General features: G+C 40.2%; 1 protein-coding gene and 1 long non-coding RNA gene across 2 annotated transcripts; both read left to right on the plus strand.

Moving 5' to 3' along the window:
• The first annotated feature begins 443 nt into the window (after window positions 1–443).
• hnrnpl (heterogeneous nuclear ribonucleoprotein L) lies at window positions 444–10,883 on the plus strand. Its single transcript, XM_041051876.1, has 14 exons — window positions 444–545; window positions 1,060–1,178; window positions 1,792–2,029; window positions 2,311–2,396; window positions 2,529–2,625; window positions 2,743–2,815; window positions 7,628–7,663; window positions 7,927–7,995; window positions 8,096–8,346; window positions 8,576–8,697; window positions 8,854–9,055; window positions 9,145–9,202; window positions 9,750–9,845; window positions 9,997–10,883. The coding sequence occupies exons 1-14, from the start codon at window positions 462–464 to the stop codon at window positions 10,053–10,055; spliced, it is 1,590 nt and encodes a 529-aa protein (XP_040907810.1). The 5' UTR covers window positions 444–461; the 3' UTR covers window positions 10,056–10,883.
• Window positions 10,884–12,759: 1,876 nt separating this feature from the next.
• On the plus strand, window positions 12,760–14,400 carry LOC121191146. The gene is made up of 3 exons (XR_005895068.1): window positions 12,760–12,836; window positions 14,050–14,236; window positions 14,341–14,400. It is a non-coding gene; the product is annotated as an uncharacterized LOC121191146 (long non-coding RNA).
• The last annotated feature ends 5,173 nt before the right edge of the window (window positions 14,401–19,573 follow it).

The raw sequence follows: 19,573 nt of genomic DNA on the forward strand, positions 1-19,573 counted from the left end.
TTGACAGGGCAAAGTGACCAATGACCAGTGACATGTGGAGTGTGAGACGTTCTGGTACTGCATTCATAACCCACCATTGAAAATAAATAGTATGACTACTATGGTCTAAATAAGTCACAGTGGTTGTCAGGTCACCATTTTAGTAGAAATATCAAAGTAAAATGTTATTTCATTATGACAGCCATGCTGTGATCACAACGTTTGATTACAAGTGGATAAGACGCATTCATGTGCAGAAAATGTAAAATTATTAGAATGTTTGTCACATCTGCATGATAAATTGTGATTTTAGGACCAGCATGAATCTTCAGAGGGGCGAAATCAAGACGTCTTTACAGCTTCAAATGCCCAACTATGGACAAAAAAGGGGAAAAACTCCAGTTGTTGCTTCCATCTGTCAAATATAGTTTCCGTTTTCCCACACGTCTTGAATGCAGCACTAGCCCGGCAGATAGGACAACATGGCTGCAGCTGCGGGCCGATACTACGGAGAAGGAGGCAGAGCGACGAAAAGACAGAAAACCGAGGACGGAGGAATGACAACGGTGAGGGTTTCCCTCTTACCTTGATAGTTAGTGCTTTATCGTCTTAAAATGGTTTTGCTTTTCTAAGAGAGGAATTTAGCTTGTCAAAGTAGTGCTTGTCTCGCCGCTAGCTAAAATGAAGATGCTAACTAGCTAGGTTAGTTCAACGAAGCAAACCGGCTCTCGTTAACGGTATTTGGTCAGGTTTAGATAGAAATACATTAAAACGGTTTTATATAACGGTTTAATTGAATAGCTTCGGAACGGTATGTAACTGCCTTTTGCTGTATGGATAGAAAACGTGTAGTTCATCATAAGTTGTGTCAATTAACACAAAGAATTGGTCGTTTTTTTTTCAGGTCAGCGTTTAACGTTAACGTTCGTGATGTTGGTAACCGTCTGCAACGCGTTATATTTAATCAGACTAACTAACTGGAGCTACTGTTTTCTCATCTCTGGTGGTCTGCTCCATCCCCTTTCCACCATCGGTGGAAGTAGTTTGTGATCCCACAAGCATCATCGTTTGTGTTTTCAGGAGAGCTACGATGACCCTCATAAACCACTGCCCTCCCCGGTGGTGCATATCAGGGGCTTGGTGGACGGTATCATGGAGGCTGACCTGGTGGAGGCCCTCCAAGAGTTTGGGGCCATCAGGTAACACATGATCCCTTACAATCCTGTATGTCTCCTGCAGTAGTCTTCTGTGGTGTCATTGTCATGCTGCAGGTTTTTTCAGCGATTATGTAAGAAAATGGTCAGCTTATATTCAGTAGTGAAAAAACACTGCTGGAATTCAGCAATTGTTAGCTATGGGGTTGTTCCCCAAATCCTTTTGAGACTTTGTTGGTTTTTAGTCTGTTAGATAGTTGATTTTTTACCAACTCTTATCTGTGTTGTTTCATGCTGGGCACATAGCACACACATGGCTTATCTCAGCTTGTCTGTGGGAAACAGCAGCCTATTGTTTTATATGGGGACTTTGGTGAGTGCAGTGAAACTTAAAGTTTAAACAATGAGCTAAAGGGTGTAGAGCTGCAAATTTGTTTGTGAATTAACTTCCTATTATCATTGGGAATTTCTTGTTTACGTATTATTATGATAAGAATATCCTGATGTAAATGTTAGTTATAGGCAACGTCAGTGCATTTAGAACTTCAGCTAAGTTGCCTATAACAATTTATGTGAATGAAGCTTTTATTAATGTAATGTGGTTCATTGATTCAGCCTACAGGCCCTATAATTTTCTTCTTGAAATATTTATTCACAGTTACGTGGTTATGATGCCCAAGAAGCGCCAGGCCCTGGTGGAGTATGAGGACATGAATGGCTCCTGCAATGCTGTTACATATGCCGCAGAGAACCAGGTTTACATTGCAGGCCACCCTGCCTTCATCAATTACTCCACTAGCCAGAAGATCTCCCGGCCAGGAGACTCAGACGACACCCGGAGTGTCAACAATGTGCTGCTTCTCACCATCATAAACCCCATTTATCCTATTACCACGGTAATGTGAATATAAAAACAAGCCTTGTGTGCAGTGGTGTTGTCACATTATGTTTATATTTACTATTATTATTATTTGTTAATTTCCCTTCCACCTTGTTGTTACTGAATTCTTTTTATAGAAACAGGAACAAATCTAGCGATTTGAATTAGAGTAACAGTCACCAAACAGTATATTTTAGTGATATGTCATGTTAGCTTTTAAATGGGATACGTGTGCTGTTGTATAGTGTGTTGACTACATCAGTACTGTTATATAAACATGTCTGTGTCCTTCTACAGGATGTGCTCTACACCATTTGTAACAACTGTGGCCCTGTACAGAGGATTGTCATCTTCAGAAAGAATGGTGTTCAGGCAATGGTTGAATATCCTTTTTAAGGACTACCTTCCTTTGCATTTGGATACACTATGATTCTATAACAAGCTGCTGTTTAACTATGTTTGGGCCCTCAAAAATCTTCTTATAATCAGACCTCCCCTTAACCCATCGTCTCTACATTTGATTCAGTCCAAAGTGCCCAGAGGGCCAAAGCCTCTCTGAACGGGGCAGACATCTATTCTGGCTGTTGCACTCTAAAGATTGAATATGCCAAGGTGAGTGTATGGCAGTGTCTAATTTCCCTTTGTACCTGGAGAATTAACATCTGATGTTAGCGAGAGAAGGCTAGTTTTGATGTTTGTGTTTTTTTTGTAATTTAATTCCATCCACAGCCAGCACGCCTTAATGTCTTCAAGAATGATCAAGACACGTGGGACTACACAAACCCCAACCTGAGTGGCCAAGGTAACATGCAATCTCCAACCTTTCCCTCCCCCATTTTTCTTCCTCTTTTCCTCTCATGCCACTGTATGGGATGGTCAGGGTTCTCTGCCTCCGGGGGTATTGCCTTTGATCACAGATGAGTGGTTTCTTCACCATTCACCATGATGCTCAACTCAGTGCTCATAGGCAGTATTCCTGTGACGCCTTCACGGTCTTCATGCATTTTCTCGCCACACAGCAGGCACAAAATAAGGGCATGAGGAGCAACCTCAGGGGCAGCCAACCTCAGTTATAGGCTCATGCATGTGAAAAGCCCAACACACCCGTCACGGTAGCATATGCAGGCGCACCATTCTTCACATAGGTTCACATTCCCTGTAGAGCATGCCACAGCTGCACAACCTCACATCCCTGCTTACTCTAATCCAGTAAACACTACAGACTATCACACCTGTTGGCATTCCTTCAAACATAGTGGAGATTTTATCATAGCTTAAATTAGACATTGCACTAGCCAGCTGAGTTGACTTAAAAGAACGCTAGGCACACCTCTGGCTAAAGGTCCCATGAAATGACGTTGATGTTTCCCAGGCTTTGATGTGCTGTAAATGTATTTCTGCACAAAGGTTGGATGTAATGATGAGAGGGCCTAGGTTTGAGGGTAGGTGGAGCATAAACAGCAGAATAAACACCGTCAGTAGCTGCACTGTGTTGTCAAGGATTCAACACACAACTGTGGTGTTTGATGTTAGCATTAATGCTGATGTTGGATGGCGTCTTAGTGTGTGATCACATTTTTATTGTATGGATGTTTCAGTCTCACCTCCATGATGAGTTACTTAAAAAGGACAGTTAACCGTAAGGAAAAGAGTGTGGGTTTGCAATTTTGGTATAATCAGTATATAACCATTGACAACTGTTGATGATGGGACCAAAGATATGGGGCACAAGAAGGCTCTGCATTTCATGGGACCTTTAATGTAAAATATATATCACAAATATGTCATAGTATTTACATTGTTAAGCTTTCAAATCAATATTTTCATCAGCAGATTTGTATTGTTTTGAGACTCGCTAGTGAATTTAGTGAATCTCAAAAGAAAGGTAGGGATTACAGCATTATTATTGGATTTGTTTTCTTGATATAACATTAAACGATATTAGTGCATTCCTGGAAACTCCAGGAGAGGAACTGCTTATATCACTTGGCACATTGTGTGGATAGAGGTTTTTCTCTGCCACTTTTGTGACCAACATACAGGTTAATATACAGGATGATGTTAAATGCAAGTAAGCCAACTGTTAGGTGATCAGATTGCAGGGCAGCTGGATGAAAGTACATTCACTAAAATTAAATGTACTAGGAGCCTGATGGAGAAGACGATACCGTGATTTATAATAGTACACATTTGCTTTAGGTTTTGTGTGGTCAGAAATAAAATTTTACTGGTTTTTGAATCCTAACTACAGACAAATACTTTGTTAATGTAGCTGTGTGGAGGAATTTTTTTTCTTTTTTCCCCAGAAAAAATGTAATTCTTTGTACATGCAGTACAAAAACATGTACATCGCAAGTTTCATACAGGTGTTTCACACCTTGTCCTTGCCTTGTCAAGACATTTCTTGATATTCTAGTTTCTGCTGCCTTATGAACCAGAGGTACTCCTTGTGTCCTTCACTGTGCAAACTCATACAGGCTTACTTCAACCTTCTCAGCAGACACATGCTGCAAAGATGCAGTGGCTTCTACAGCTACAGTAAAACAGCACCCACAGCCACAGCTAATGTAAATCAACTCTGTGGCATACATCGGACACAGTGGGGCGACAAACATCGGAACACAACCTCAACTCAGTACTTCCTTATTCCAAGTCCATCATCACCCCTATCTCCACCATTGGAATCCATTTTATTTTTGGTGGTGGACAGTAGCCACCCTTTCAGTTTGAGGGACAGAAATACTCCTTGGCCATGCGAACAGACACCACGCATATCCACCACAGACTGATGATAGATTGATAAGCATCAACCACCACCTCTTTACAAGTACAGCACATCTGCAGAGCCCCGAGGAGTCACCACTCTTGACACAACACATTGATGATGAGGGCGGGAGTCAGATGTGTGGTCATTGCGGCCACGCCCCCTACCCCTTGGGACGTGCCTGCCATAACACAACCACAGGGAGCAACAGAGGAGTTTTCAGACACACTCAGCCCGACCAGAGAACAGATGACACCACATACTGGGGCAGTAAACAAGAAAGAGGCCACTCTCTTTCTCAGGTGCTAATACAGCTCGTCTCTACCGCTCTGTGCCGAACACAACACGACAACACAACGAGCTGAATATCCACGGCAACACACAGAGCTGAACCGCCACGACAGCACATCGTCACGCAGATATTCCAGATGACTTATTGTCAAGCACTAGATGCCTTTTCACTTTGCAAGTGGCTGACAGCTATTAACCCAAATAAGTGAGCATCACGTGAACGCCCATTTTTACACGAGAAGAAATATCCACGGGGGGGCCCATGAAGACACAAGCATCAAACACCTATCAAGCATATAAGCACAGAGGCAAACAGATTAAAAATCCTTTCCCAAAGCTTTCTACATTTATGGACTCTGGTGTTCTGTTTTTTTCCCTGTGCCTTCCTCCCCATTTCCCTCCTTCTCTCTGTGCTGTTCTTGTGTTGTTTCTGCGTTATTTCATTTTCCCTTTTTTTGCACTGGCCCATAGTGATGCCTTTAACGCCTCCCGTGTGATGCAGGTTTGGCTCAGTGTGTCTGTGGACTGACAGCCCACTCTCAAATGGTGCAAATGTCCTGCTTTGTGGTCAGAGGACGGTAAGCTGGAAATGAGCCTCTAATAGCAACTTTCAAAACAAACCGACAGCAAGTCAGAAGCAAGCATGGACCTGTGGATGTACTTTTCTCTCTGGTGGTGGGGATGCAAGGAAGAAAAGAAGAAAGAAAAGACGGAAGAGGGAGAATGAGTTGAGGCTGGAGTCAGAGGTTGGCGGGTAGCATCCTTGCTGAAGACTGCCCCCTACCTGCCCACTGTGTCCCATGCTCCATGTGTGGTGCTGTAAGTACTTGAAAGAAATGAATGAATAATCTGACTTAATGATTAAAAGTTATAAGTTATAATGAAACAAAATCAACTGGCTGTTGAGCCATCATTTTAATACTACACTATCAGCAAACAACAGACTTCAGTAATTTAATCGACAAGCTCTGAATTCTCTGGAAACTTTCTGTTTAAAAGTATTGTTATATTACATTTATGACTTTCTGATTATAGTACCTTAGTATGTGGGGGAATGAGCGAGGCCTCTGTGGCGAAAAATTCATAACTTTAATTTCTAGGTGAAACTGCTAAGAGAGTGGAGATTTTACTGTCTTGGAGCAGCAGCATGAGCAGGAGTTAATATGGATAATATGGATTTTGTTTTTGGTTTGTTTTAATTTGGTTTTAGTACTGTTCTCACGTTGTCATATCTGGTGGTAACAAAATATACTGACACACTTTAACCACAGGAGTTTTTGTTTGCTTAAGTGAAGGTATAATGAAACTAAGGTAAATTAAGGGTTTTATTTCTGTTCACTTTGTGTTGAACAGAAATTTTAGAATTTGCTCAGTTTGTAGTTTTAATTCAAAATCCGTTCAGAATTGGTTGTGGAAGCAGGGCTTGTATTTAAAGTCTCCATATGGGGACTAGTCCTACGAGTCATCTCACCTTGTATTGCCTGTTGGTTTGTGCAACACATTCAATAGCAGTCTGAGATTCAAAGCCAATTATAAGCCACCATGGATTTAGTTAGTTCCATCTGTCTCAGTGTGATAAATGGCACTGTTCACGACAGTTAATAAACAGTCTCCCGGTGGTCATAGCACAGTGTGTTTGCCTGCTCTGTCAATGCATATCATAAATATTGTATTTAAACTATTTTGTGAAACATTCATTTTCTTCCAAACGGTAGTTCAAGCTGAGATGAGGCACTAAATGCATCAACAGTTAAGGGTGCAGCAGATTTTTTTCAGTGGTCTCATACATATTGATGCTCTTTAAAAATCAGTGTAGATAGACAGTCCAGACTTTTCACAAACATTGTGTACTGGTAATCATGAAGCAGAACATCCCCACTACCAAGACGTCAGACTGAAAACTCTAGCCTTATTTTAACATATTTCATAGTTTTTAACTTATTTCACGGCTGATTATAGTCACCAGTGAAGTATGTACATAGTGTTTGTGATCAGAATCAAATATTCATTGAACAATTGCCCAATTTTAAGTAAGAACATTAAATGCTATTTTCACAATTATTTGCTAAGAGTAGATTCTTGATCTGCTAAGTTTCAGAAAGGGCTCCTACAAATACAGGTGGGTGCTGATGCAGACAATTCACCCTGGTTTTTGTTAAACAGAACTTGTGGCAAGAGGTTTTTTTTTGTTGTTTTTTTTTTTTTATATCAAAATGGACTGAGCGGATAATGTCAGATCTCTTCAGTCTATAGTTGGGTTTGAATTTTTTCCCTTTCACAGTGTAACCCAGACCAAATGCTTTTTGTCCATTCACTTCTCATGTTATATCTCTGTCTGGTTTGTATAAACTGTGACGTTCTCGTAGTTTCCAATAAAACATGCTCAGACCGCAGGTGCTGCATATAGCATTGATACATATTTTAATCTCTTGTCTATGTGAATGTTTCTATTTCATATAGTTTTCTAAGATTTAAAGAATGTGTTTATACACTGTTGGCAGATTTATCATTTTTTAATGTTACTTTGGATTTGACGTGTGTATATGTGTACCTGCACAGATGCTGATGGTGAAGGCAATTGGAACAATTCCCAAGGTGTGTGTGTGTGTGTGTGTTTGTACTCGGATGGCACATATAGGAGGTCTTTAAAAAAAATGCTTGAAAGTTTTCTTTCAAAGTCACTGTTAAAAATCTCCATTATGTCACATAGTAGATTAGCAGAATAGAGCCTGCAGACTTTTTAAACACTTAAGATGTCAGGACCCTCTCTTGCATGTCTATCACATCCTTGCCTCTTAGCACATGCTAGCTTGTGTAATTTAACAGTTTGATAAGCAACTTCCGTTTTGCCATTTTAGATCCCAATGCCAATCCCAACAAACGCCAGAGGCAGCCTGCTCTTCTGGGAGACCACCCACCTGATTATGGTAAATGTTCAGTTCAGAAAGTGGTCTTACCTTAAGAATAATGGATCACATCCCAATACTGTACCTGTACCTCAGATCCTTTTCCTTTCTTCTAATTAAGGTGGCCCTCAAGGAGGTTATCATGGTTACAATGACGACAGCTACGGTCCCCCTCCTCCCCACCGCATGGGGCCAGGGATGGGTGGGCGTGGTCGGGGTAGCCAGCGCTATGGCCCTGGATACGGACCACCACCTCCTGAGTATGGTCCTCACGCTGATTCCCCAGTTCTTATGGTATATGGCCTTGAGCCCTCTAAGATCAATGCTGACAAGGTCTTCAACATCTTCTGCCTCTATGGCAACGTAGAAAGGGTGAGTGAAATGACTCTAATCAAACACTATTAGACACCAAACATGGATGCTTTATCTGCCTTTACTTTCAAAGAAGTAAAACTTTACCAATTTATTTAATCGATCATCATTACTGAAGTTGAAGTGCTTACTGAAGTGATGACAGAAGTTGATGCCTCTAACAGTTTTTCATCAACAATTTTATCTGATCTCGTTGGTGTGTAGTCAGTTGCATGCTTCTCTTCCTCAGGTTAAGTTTATGAAGAGTAAGCCTGGGGCAGCAATGGTGGAGATGGGAGACTGCTACTCTGTGGACAGAGCCATCTCTCACCTCAACAATAACTTCCTGTTTGGACAGAAGCTCAACGTTTGGTAAGAAGACCTGCGGAAACCATTACTTTACATTAACACAATCTGTTTTAAAAAATACCAAAAAAAAAAAAACCCAACAACTTCAGAAACAAAGATGATGCAGAGTGCAGAGCTAGATATACAGATGTATGACCTCTGGCTGTCTTTCCTTGGCAGTGTGTCCAAGCAACAGGCTATCGTGCCAGGACAGTGTTACCAGTTAGAGGACAACACCAGCAGCTTCAAAGATTTCCACGGTTCCCGCAACAACCGCTTCACCTCTCCAGAGCAGGCAGCCAAAAACAGAATCCAGCACCCCAGTAATGTCCTCCACTTCTTTAACGCACAGCCTGACATATCTGTAGAGATCTTCAACCAGGTAAAGGAAGCCTCCAGTGTCTTGTCTGTGAAAGTTTAGATTTTCCACAAACTCAACAAATTTTCACTGAAACTGGTCTCCCCCTCTAGGTCTGCGATGAACTGGGAATTAAAAGCCCCGCAAGTGTGAAACTTTTCACTGGAAAGAGTGAGTAATAAGTCACAGCCCAGCCACTAGTGTAAACTGGTTTTGTCTAACTTGATTTTGTCATGAATGGTATTAATGATTCCGATGAATCCTCTAGATTTGAAAAAAGTCTAGTAATGAGTGGGAAGATAGATCTGAGAATGCAAAATGCTCAACCAAAATATTTCTACACATTTTCCAGACAGGGATGAGGATAATTGTTTGGCTAGTCTGTATGGATCTGTACAGATGTCTTACAGTTTCTGCTTTATATGAAACATGATGTCATTTGCCAACAAAGCATTGCATAAATAGTCTACTGCTTCAAGGTTATGTTTCTCAGTGTACTTGAATTTGATTTAAGTTGCATTTCATCCAGTACAGTCCCGCTGGTTTCTGATTATATATTTTAAATTATATGTGGGTATTGTTATTTTGATGAGGCTTCAGGTGCCTTTTTCAGGTATATTAGCGAGTGATCTAAATCCTCTGTGTAGTTTAATGCATTAACACAGTTCAGTATTACCTTTTATGGTAATCTAATCAGTTGTCTTGTGTGGTTCAAAAGGTGAGCGAAGTTCATCTGGCCTGTTGGAGTGGGAATCCATTAATGATGCCATGGAAGCCCTAGCTATGATGAACCATTACCAGATGAAAAACCCTAGTAAGCACTCATCTTGTTATAGTAAGATACCAGTGTGGTTTTTAAAGTTTGGCCATTTAGCTTTTACTATAATACTGTACATTTTAAAGCCTTCAAAATGTCTGTTACCTTTTACCTTTACAATGTGCATCTTTTGTCTTATCTCTTACAGGTGGGCCTTACCCTTACACACTGAAGCTGTGTTTCTCAACCACACACCATGCCAACTAACTATTCTCCCCTCAAGCTATTTGTAATGTTTCGTGTCTTTGCATAGTACTCCGCCGTTCTTTTGTTATGTCCCATTAAACTTTAAATCAGTATTGACAAAGACTAGGATTTGTGTGCTTGAGAAAATGTTGCTTTAACTATGGTTTTGTATGATTTATTTTACTTTTATCACTTTTTTCAATTGTTTATTTTGTATGTTCACAACATTAGATTTAAGTAATTCCCCACCACCCTGAAATAACATTTAAATGTGGACCTCTGTTTTTGGTTTTTAAATAAAGTTAACAATAACAATTATGTGAATACTGATTTAACCAGTGTTCACATCTTCAGAAATGGTTTGTATTGTATGTCTCATCCTTTCTTGACAGAGAAACATTTGATTCCATCCATGGGGAAAAAAAACCACCACTGGTTTGCCAGTTGTTACAAAGAGAAGCAGCAGTAGTTTTGTGGATCAAACAGTCACACAGACATTCCCACATATCTGCATTAGGAGAAGGCCTGAATCAGAGCTCGCGTCCATATACACTGGTTGTGAATTGTAATCTTGTAATGACATGCATTCAGACCTGCACTGCATTACTGTCAGTATTATGGTTTGTATTCAGAAGTGCTGGATGGATCAGTGCTGTTAAAATACATGGCAGAAAACACATTTTTTTACTTAGATATTCAGCTTAATATCTGAATTCTGTAGTATTTAGTTATTAGCAACACATCCAATAATACTGTACTAGCACAAGTACTTGCGTTTTACCTTTGGACCATACTGTATAATTGTGTCTCTATTGTTTGAATTATGTGTTGGCTGCATGCATGTCTCCAAATATTTTTACTTCTATTTTATAGATAAAGAAAAATCGTTTTGTTTTTTTCTCGAAATAAGTTGTTTATTCTACACAGAAGACACGCACAGCAAAATCAGTCTGTGAAATAGGTCAGTGTATCTTTTGGTATTTTAATTTTCCTTCAAACACTGACATTAAACAAATTAAAAAAGAGTGCTTATTTGATTTTTGTTTTAAAATCCAAAACTGAAATACGAGGCATTTTACTTTTTTGTGGACCTGAAGGGAATCCTCGAAATTTAAAAATTACTTAGATTTTTTTTCTGCTTAGCGTAACAAAATACAAAATCACGAAGAGGCAGAAATGAAAAAGGACCGTTTTCTCGTGTCCAGAGACCGGATGTTATCATTGAAATCGCTGCACAAATTCAACAAGAAAGCTGGGCCAGAAGAGGATTTTCTGCAAGAAATATCAGAAAATTTTGTGCTGCAGTTAAATGGGACTGCCCGACACGCATTTGGAGTTGGAGTTGGCGAAAGCCATAGTTGAGGTATGAATCTTGTCGTGCTACAGATGCAATTTTATGCCCATTCATCACTACTGCAAGGAATCACTGGTATCCTTATTGGTGCAAGCGTGTTCAGTGTGATTGGATGTTGTATTATTCCCTGCATTAGAAGTCTGACTGTAAGGTCTATTGATATGTCAATCATACACCAGATAGCCTCTCTGGCTGAGAATCGTCTTCTGTCAGATGTTGAAAACCCAACTGATTTATTTATTGATTGGATTCCTCGTTTTTATGATGATGATGTCGATGTTAAGGTTTTGAATTTTTCCCCCAGCTTGCTATCAACCTAACGATGTCTGTGTCCTACAAAAACAGCTAAATGCATATTTTCACATATATCAGCTAATGATGTGTCTACTTAAACCCAAAGAAATGTAGTCACTGATCATATGACAAATTGGAATATACTTTAGTGTGACAGTTACTATCTAAAGAATTTTATTTCACTTCTCATCCGGAAGAAAGCATTTTTCCACCACACTTACAACAATAAGACATGCCTCATCAACCTTAAACACTAATAAAAGTGAAATCAAGTGAGCTCACTCTGTGTGTATGTGTGGAACAAAAACATAACTGGAGATTTTGCTGAGTAATTGTGATGGGAAGGCCACAGGTGATACACACCTTTGAAAGAAATTCACTGTGGCCCGTTAGAAGTCGGGAACTTTTGGTAAACTTCATATTGTAACATGGTTATAATAACCATGTTGGAAGACAATTAACAGCAGAGTCACTGGTTGACTTTGCTTTTGAACACACCTTATATGACATATATATATATATATATATATATATATAGTCACTGATATATATATATATATATATATATATATATATATATATATATATATATATATATATATATATATATATATATATATATATATATATATATAGTGTTTGCAGTATCCATATTCAGACTGACTGTTGGTTGTGTTGTTGCTCTGTAGTGCCTGAGAGCAAAGGAAAACCAAAGTCAAATTCCTTGTTTGTATGCATAAATTTGGCCAATAAAACTGATTCTGATTGAAGTCTTTAATGCATAAAGCCATGGAGTCAGACTGAAAGTGAACCCCTGGCAATTTGTGATCATTTCAAACACCTGTTCTGTGTTGGACCCGGATTCAGACGTTACTGCTGCTTTATGAGGGCAGTCACCGCAGGTCCCTCCTACCACTTCACCCATGAGTCCCGTCCAATCAGAGTCCAGTTTGAGCCGCGCCAAAAATCAGTCGCACCTGTTGCCCATGCGCTAATCAAACGCATGTGACCGGGGAGGAGAGGGCTCAGCCAATAGCAGGGCAAAATTTTATGTTAGGTGCGGCTTATAAGGCGTCGGGGTAACGTTGGCTCGAGTCTCCAGTGGAATACGGGATGCCGCGGAAAGGTTCTGCTTTGTCCAAGCTCTTTTTCTGGTAAGTGGATTGAACTGAAGTCGTTACCTGTAGACAGAGGTAGTGATGACTGATCGAGGCTTTGTTGAAACTTCGTCACCTGATTTAAACAAATGGTTCATTACCCAAGGCTTCAATGACACAGTGTTCGAGTAGGACATCTAGTGGTCAATAAAGTGAAGTGCAATCAAGATGTGTCATTTACTGGTTCATGGATTGTTTGGGATTTGTTCGACTGCACTTATGTTTGTATGGTTTCAAGCTGACAGAATAAAATACAAATATTAAATGTATGTATTAAATACGTAGGCTATATTATTTGACACGTCTGATTGTTGTAGGAAACAGCTATATATGTGGCCTGATTTTGTTATGAATTGTAAGCTATCCTAAAACAATTCTAAATAGTTCTTTGCTTAAAAAATGTTTAATATTTGGTGTTCAGATCTCGTTCCAAATGTCTAATTCATGATAAATGCTAAATAGCACGCAGCTCTGATGGGAATCGAACCCACGTTACATTGTTGCAATTGTTGCAATTGTGACAATTATATTTTGTGTTGTGGAGCATTGGAATGGTGCTGGTACATTCCTGAGATGTGTTCTACAAATACAGACCGATGTAATTTTCACATGGTACTGGTGCAAATACAGATTATATCATGGTATGGTTTGGGCTTAGTTGGTGAAGAGGTTTATGTGTACATCGGTGAAGAGGGTGTGGTTGAAGAACAGGGCAGTGGGTGTGCTTGTGTAACTGTTTAAGTTTTGATTAAGACTCAATTGATATCTTCTTTTACAAACTATTTCCCCAGCCTTGGGGCAAAAAACCCCTTCACATGGCACAGATGAGGCTGGGGTACACAGAAAATGCTTGGCTACTTGATAGAGACTTGGGTATCTATCTAATTTATACAGTATATATCTATTGCTCTATCTACACTGATTCTCCAAAAATATGCTATCAACACAACTAACTCTCAAAACATCTAACAACCGCAACAAACCAACCTACTCTGCAAACAAAAATTCAAATGACTGCCACTATATAGAGCTATCCTATCTCTGAACGCACTTGATCCCGCCACGTGATTCACATGACAAACCGAACTAATCAGGTGATTCGTATAGATCACCTGATTGGATGTTCAAGATTTGTGGAATGTTTAAAATGCAAAGCTTGAGTTGATTTGTGACCAGAGGCTAACATGCTTTATGTGCTGGGTTTCTGCAGGACGGTTGAAGGGATTCAGCAGAGTAGCTGAGACAGTTTGGGAGAATGCACCACGCTTGGCTTCGCTCATCGCCTCTACACTTAAGTGTGTGTGAGTGAGAGAGATCCCCTATCCCTTCCTTCTCTGCAGGAAGGATGAGCTGCTCCAGAGCATCATCAGAGAGTAAGAGAAAGCGCATAAGCACAGGTAGTCCCCTTGCTGCATGTTGAATTGTAAGATTTTTTTAACTTCCAGAGTTTGACTAGCCTAGTACCTATGGCTAACGTTGACTATTTCTTTGTGTCGTGCAGGATGGAGGAGCTGCTGATCCAGAGAACCAAGAGGATGCATGTTGGCCAATACTGCTCAATGTTTCTACACTGAAGGATTCATTTGTGTACACTCCCCAGCAACCGTGTGTACTGCATCTGAGTGGAAGACCTGGGGGGAAAAAACCTCAAGGACTCATCAATCACAGTGGTCATGTGACTGTAGGCCTGCTGAAGCAGGGATGGAACCACTGTCTCAATTCTTCTGCTTCAAAAGATGGATACTGTGTCCAGCATAACATCACTGGATGTGCAGAATGAAGGAGCTGCTCAAGAGGACCATGAGAAGATGCATTTTAGCCAGTATTGCTCACTGTTTCTGCATTGAAGGATTCAGTTGTATCTTGTTTGTTTTTTGGGGGGTTTTTTTTGTGTTCCTTTGTGTCCAGCAGGTGGCTGCATCTGGCTGAGTGGGGTGCCAGCTTGGATGATTAAAAAAAAAAAAAATTGAGTTTTGACCAGTTTAGTATCCAAAGTCTTTTTATTTATTTATTTAAAATTTTATTTATTTTTTGCTGCAGGTAGGTGGAGCTGATTCAGAGGACCCTTTAAAACCAGGTGCATGAAGGCCACATTGTGCAGTGTTTCTACCAGTACGCACGCATGAATCCATGTCTGAGTGTGAGAATGTGTCTATTAAAATCAGAAAGAAGGATGTGTCTGCTTTTGTCTTTAATGCACTTTAGATGGGGCTTAGATCAGTTCTGGGGGGCACTGGGGTCCAACTAGGTTTGGAGTGTGTGTTTGCCATTTCTAGGCTGTTGCATCAGTGCATCAATATGTGGAAACACATTATGCAGCAGATCTGGACACAATGTGTGGAAGCCCATCAGAAGGTAGTGTTGGAAGCACAGGCTGTATTGTGTAGTTTAGTATTGTCAGGCTTTAGTTGTGGGTCTTTGTCACTATATGGATGGCAACTGGGGTGTGTGTGAGTCATAGTTGGTTCTTGATGTAGAATAAAACTTATGCATGCATTAATGTCTCCTTGTTTGTGTGCAGCTGCTTCTGGCTGAGTGGCGATCAAACATTGAGACCATGGGCAGTATGGAGCTCAGGTAAAGCCCCTGCTGTAGCTGGAAGTGAAGCAAAATATTACAAGTTCAACCACTGACTTGATTAGTATCCAAAACCAGTGTGTTTGTGTTTTTCATCAAGGGGGAGGAGTTAAGTGAGGACTATTTGAGACCAGGTGAGCAAGAGCCACATTGTAGTCTCTCTACACTTATGCGTGCACCAATTTATACACTCTGTGTGCGTGTGCGCGAGAGTGTGTGTTAGTGTTGTAGGTGTATGTGGGGTGGAGCCAGTGAAGGTGCTGCCGGTGAGGATAGAGCGCCATCCTGTGGGAGTGAGGGACACACTGCAGCTTTTGTGTGTTGTCAGAGCTCTTTGTGGTAAGTGGATTAAAAAAAATAAATCAAGGGCCATTTCACAGGTGGTTTGTGTGCTGATGCTTCCTGTTTGTGTTTCTCTTGCAGGATGGCAGAGCTTATTTGGAGGGCCATGAGAGACCAGGTGAGACGATGCCTGTTTCTACACATGCATGCATTCATTTCTTTCTTTGCATGTGTGTGTCTGAGCATGCAAGAGTTGGAAGTGCAGGTGTGTTTAGCTCAGTTTAGATGGGATTTGTTCTGTATCCAGGTGCATTGGAGTTTGGGTCTGGCTGAGTTGTCAAGGCTTAGTTTTGGATGGATTCAGTGTGTGTGAAAAGCATTGGGGTTAGTGTAGGTTTAGAGTGTTTATGGTTCTGTCAGTATTGTCTGTAGGTAAAAGCATGCAGTTGTGATCCGGGCACAACTGTGTGTATGTGGAAGCATGTGGGTAGAAAGTGTTGGAAGTGAACTGTGTGAAGTGAAGTGTGTAGCTGAGTGTTGTCAGGCTTAGTTATGGTTATTTGTCAGTGTAGGTTTTGTGTGTGTGTGTGTGTGTGTGTGTGTGTGTGTGTTAGATGTAGAGGCTGTCAATAGCTGTATGTTGTTGATGGAGCTGTGTGGCTAGGTGTCCTTTTGGTTTTTTTTACATTTGACGGTTCATTTATTTCTTACTGTCTCCATTTCTGTCTTCAATTCAGGAAGTGTTGGATCAGAGGCAGTTGGTGTGTGTCCTTGGCCATGAAGGGGAAGAATTGTATAGAGCTTTGTCTCCTGTTGGGGTTGTGGAGGGTGTGTTTGCAAATAAATGCTTGATTTTTACCCAGTGGCAGTTGTCTGTTGTCGGTTATTTTGTGATGTACAAACTACTGATTTCAAGGCTGCATGGAGTTTGGAGAATGTGCCATGTTTAAACTGACTGGCTCCACACTTTAGGTTAACATTTCAACCCTAGGTTTAGGACTTTTAGTTAATTCTTTGTTTAAATGGCTAGAGTCATCTGTGAGTGAGTGTAAAAGTAGTTGTAATATTTTGAGTTGTAGGTAACAAATTTTTTTAGACAACTAGTTAATATGCAGATGAAACAGCGCAGGCTGTGCTGTGTGGATGCCAGATTCTCAGGATTTAAACTGATATGTTGGATGTACCACTTAGACTTGTTTTGAGTTTTACAAGCTCTTGGTTTAAACAGACCAAACCTATGTTAGAGAGCTGTATGCTTTGGCTGTTGGCCTGTGGTATCTGGGTGCCATAGTGTAAGAGTCTGGATGCAATAGTAAGACCTATGGATAACCGTTAGCTGTACCACTTTGACTTCAGACATGAATTAAATTAAAGTAGATGTGTATGTAATAGTTGGCTTTATATGTCTGACTTGTTTGGTATGACCACATGTAAGAGTTTGGCACTGTGAATTTTAGGCTGTGGTGTGTGGACGCCATGCTGAGTTTAAACAGAGATGTGATAGTGACAAATGTTCAGTGTTTTTACACATCATTGTGTCTCTCTTTCCAGTTGTATGTGGCTGAGTGGGGCTCTGGCTTGGATGAGGCCATATCCAGGGTGGAGCTCAGGTACGTCCCCTGCTGAGTGTGGAAGTGTAGCACAATGTTTAAAATAGGTTTGATTGATTGTACTTGTATCTGATGTAGAGTGTGTTTGTCCTGTGCAGGATGGAGGAGGTGATCCAGAGGACCACGAGAAACAAGGTGAGAGCAAGCATGTTTATCAGTGTTTCTATAGATATGCATGCATTAATTTCTGTGTGTCTTAGCGTGCGAGAGTTGGAAATTCAGGCTTGTCTTCAACTCAGTTTAGATGGTCTTTGTTCTGTATACAGGTGCATTGGAGTTTGGGTCTGGCAGAGTATTGTCAAGGCTTAGTTGTGGATGGATTCAGTACGTGTGAAAAGCATTGGGGTCGGTGTAGTTTTAGAGTGTTTGTGGTTGTCAGTGTTGTCTGTAGGTGGCAGCATACATGTGATCTGTACACAACTGTGTATAAGTGGAAGCCTATGGGCAGATAGTGTTGGAAGTGCGGGCTGAAGTGTGTAGCTGAGTGTTGTCAGGCTTAATTGTGGTTATTTGTCAGTGCAGGTTTAGTGTGTGTTAGATGTAGTTGGCTCTTGATGTAGAGGCTGTCAATAGTTGTATATTGTTGATGGAGCTGTGTGGCTAGGTGTTTAGGTGCTGCACTTGGGCCTGTAGGTGTGAGTCTGTGTTTAGCAGGTTGATGAAGATTGACTGTGGAGCTCAGGTAGGCCTCCTGCTGCATCTAGAGGTTTTGCAAAATGTTTAAAAATGCAAGGTTAGACTTTTTCTTTCTTCCTGGTGCTCATGTTTAGTTTCTTTGTGCATGGATGTGCAGGATGGAGCAGCTGATCAAGAGGATCACGAGAGAGAGCAAGCATGTTGGTTTTTTTTTTTTTTTTTTTTTTTTTGTTTTACCTTGAAGGGTTCATTTGTGTCTCACTGTCTCCGTTTCTGTTTTCAATTCAGGAAGTGTCGGGTCAGAGGCAGTTTGTGTGTGTCCTGGGCCATGAAGAGGAAGAATTGCATCTGGGGTTGTGGAGGGTGTTTGCAAATTAAAGGCTTGATTTGTACCCAGTGGCAGTTGTCTGCTTGTTGGCTGTGCTTATTTTGCAATGTACAAACTTTAGATTAACATTTCAACCTTAGGTATGGACTTTTCTTTGTTTAGAATCATCTGTGAGGACTGCCAGAGCCTAAAGGTAGTTGTAATAATTTGAGTTTTAGGTTAATTTTTAGACAAATTGTTAAAATGGTGATGAAACAGTGCAGGCTGTGCTGTGTGGATGCCAGATTCTAAGGCTTTAAACTTAGATGTACCACTTAGACTTGGTAGAGTTTTAAAAACTCTTTTCATTTGTTTAAACAGACCAAATCAATGATTTTTGTTGTTGTTGTAAGGCTTCAAAATAGGCCAAAAAAAAGTCGTACTTTGGTATGGCCTCAAAATACGCCAAAAAATGTCAGAGTATAGTAAGGCTTCAAAATATGCCAAAAAATGTCAGAGTATAGTAAGGCTTCAAAATATGCCAAAAAATGTGATTAAAATGGTCATAGTATAGTAAGGCGTCAAAATGGGCCCAAAAAAGTCATACTTTAGAACGGCCTCAAAATGTCATAAAAATGGTCATAGTATAGCAAGGCGTCAAAATGGGCCAAAAAAAGTCAGTTTACAACGGCCTTAAAACATAATTAAAATGGTCATAGTATAGTAAGGTGTCAAAGTGGGCGAAAAAAAGTCATACTTTATTTTGGCCTCAAAATGTCATAAAAATGGTCATAGTATAGTAAGGCGTCAAAATGGGCCAAAAAAAGTCAGTTTACAACGGCCTTAAAACATAATTAAAATGGTCATAGTATAGTAATGTGTCAAAGTGGGTGAAAAAAAGTCATACTTTATTTGGGCCTCAAAATGTCATAAAAATGGTCATAGTATAGCAAGGCGTCAAAATGGGCCAAAAAAAGTCAGTTTACAACGGCCTTAAAACATAATTAAAATGGTCATAGTATAGTAAGGTGTCAAAGTGGGCGAAAAAAAGTCATACTTTATTTTGGCCTCAAAATGTCATAAAAATGGTCATAGTATAGTAAGGCATCAAGATGGGCCAAAAAAAGTCATACTTTAGAACGGCCTCAAAATGTCATAAAAATGGTCATAGTATAGTAAGGCATCAAAATGTGCCAAAAAAAGTCATACTTTAGAAGGGCCTCAAAATGTCATAAAAATGGTCATAGTATAGTAAGGGGTCAAAATGGGCCAAAAAAAGTCCTACTTTAGAACGGCCTCAAAATGTTATATAAATGGTCATA

This window comes from Toxotes jaculatrix, chromosome 12, assembly GCF_017976425.1.
Source record: "Toxotes jaculatrix isolate fToxJac2 chromosome 12, fToxJac2.pri, whole genome shotgun sequence".
Classification (NCBI taxonomy): Eukaryota; Metazoa; Chordata; class Actinopteri; family Toxotidae; genus Toxotes; species Toxotes jaculatrix.

Bases quoted from the DNA above. Each gene is read 5' to 3' on its own strand.
- hnrnpl (XM_041051876.1), top strand. From the start codon at position 462: ATGGCTGCAGCTGCGGGCCGATACTACGGAGAAGGAGGCAGAGCGACG. The intron at 546-1,059 runs GTGAGGGTTTCC...TTGTGTTTTCAG, and splicing joins AGGACGGAGGAATGACAACG to GAGAGCTACGATGACCCTCA. The intron at 7,664-7,926 runs GTGTGTGTGTGT...TTGCCATTTTAG, and splicing joins CAATTGGAACAATTCCCAAG to ATCCCAATGCCAATCCCAAC.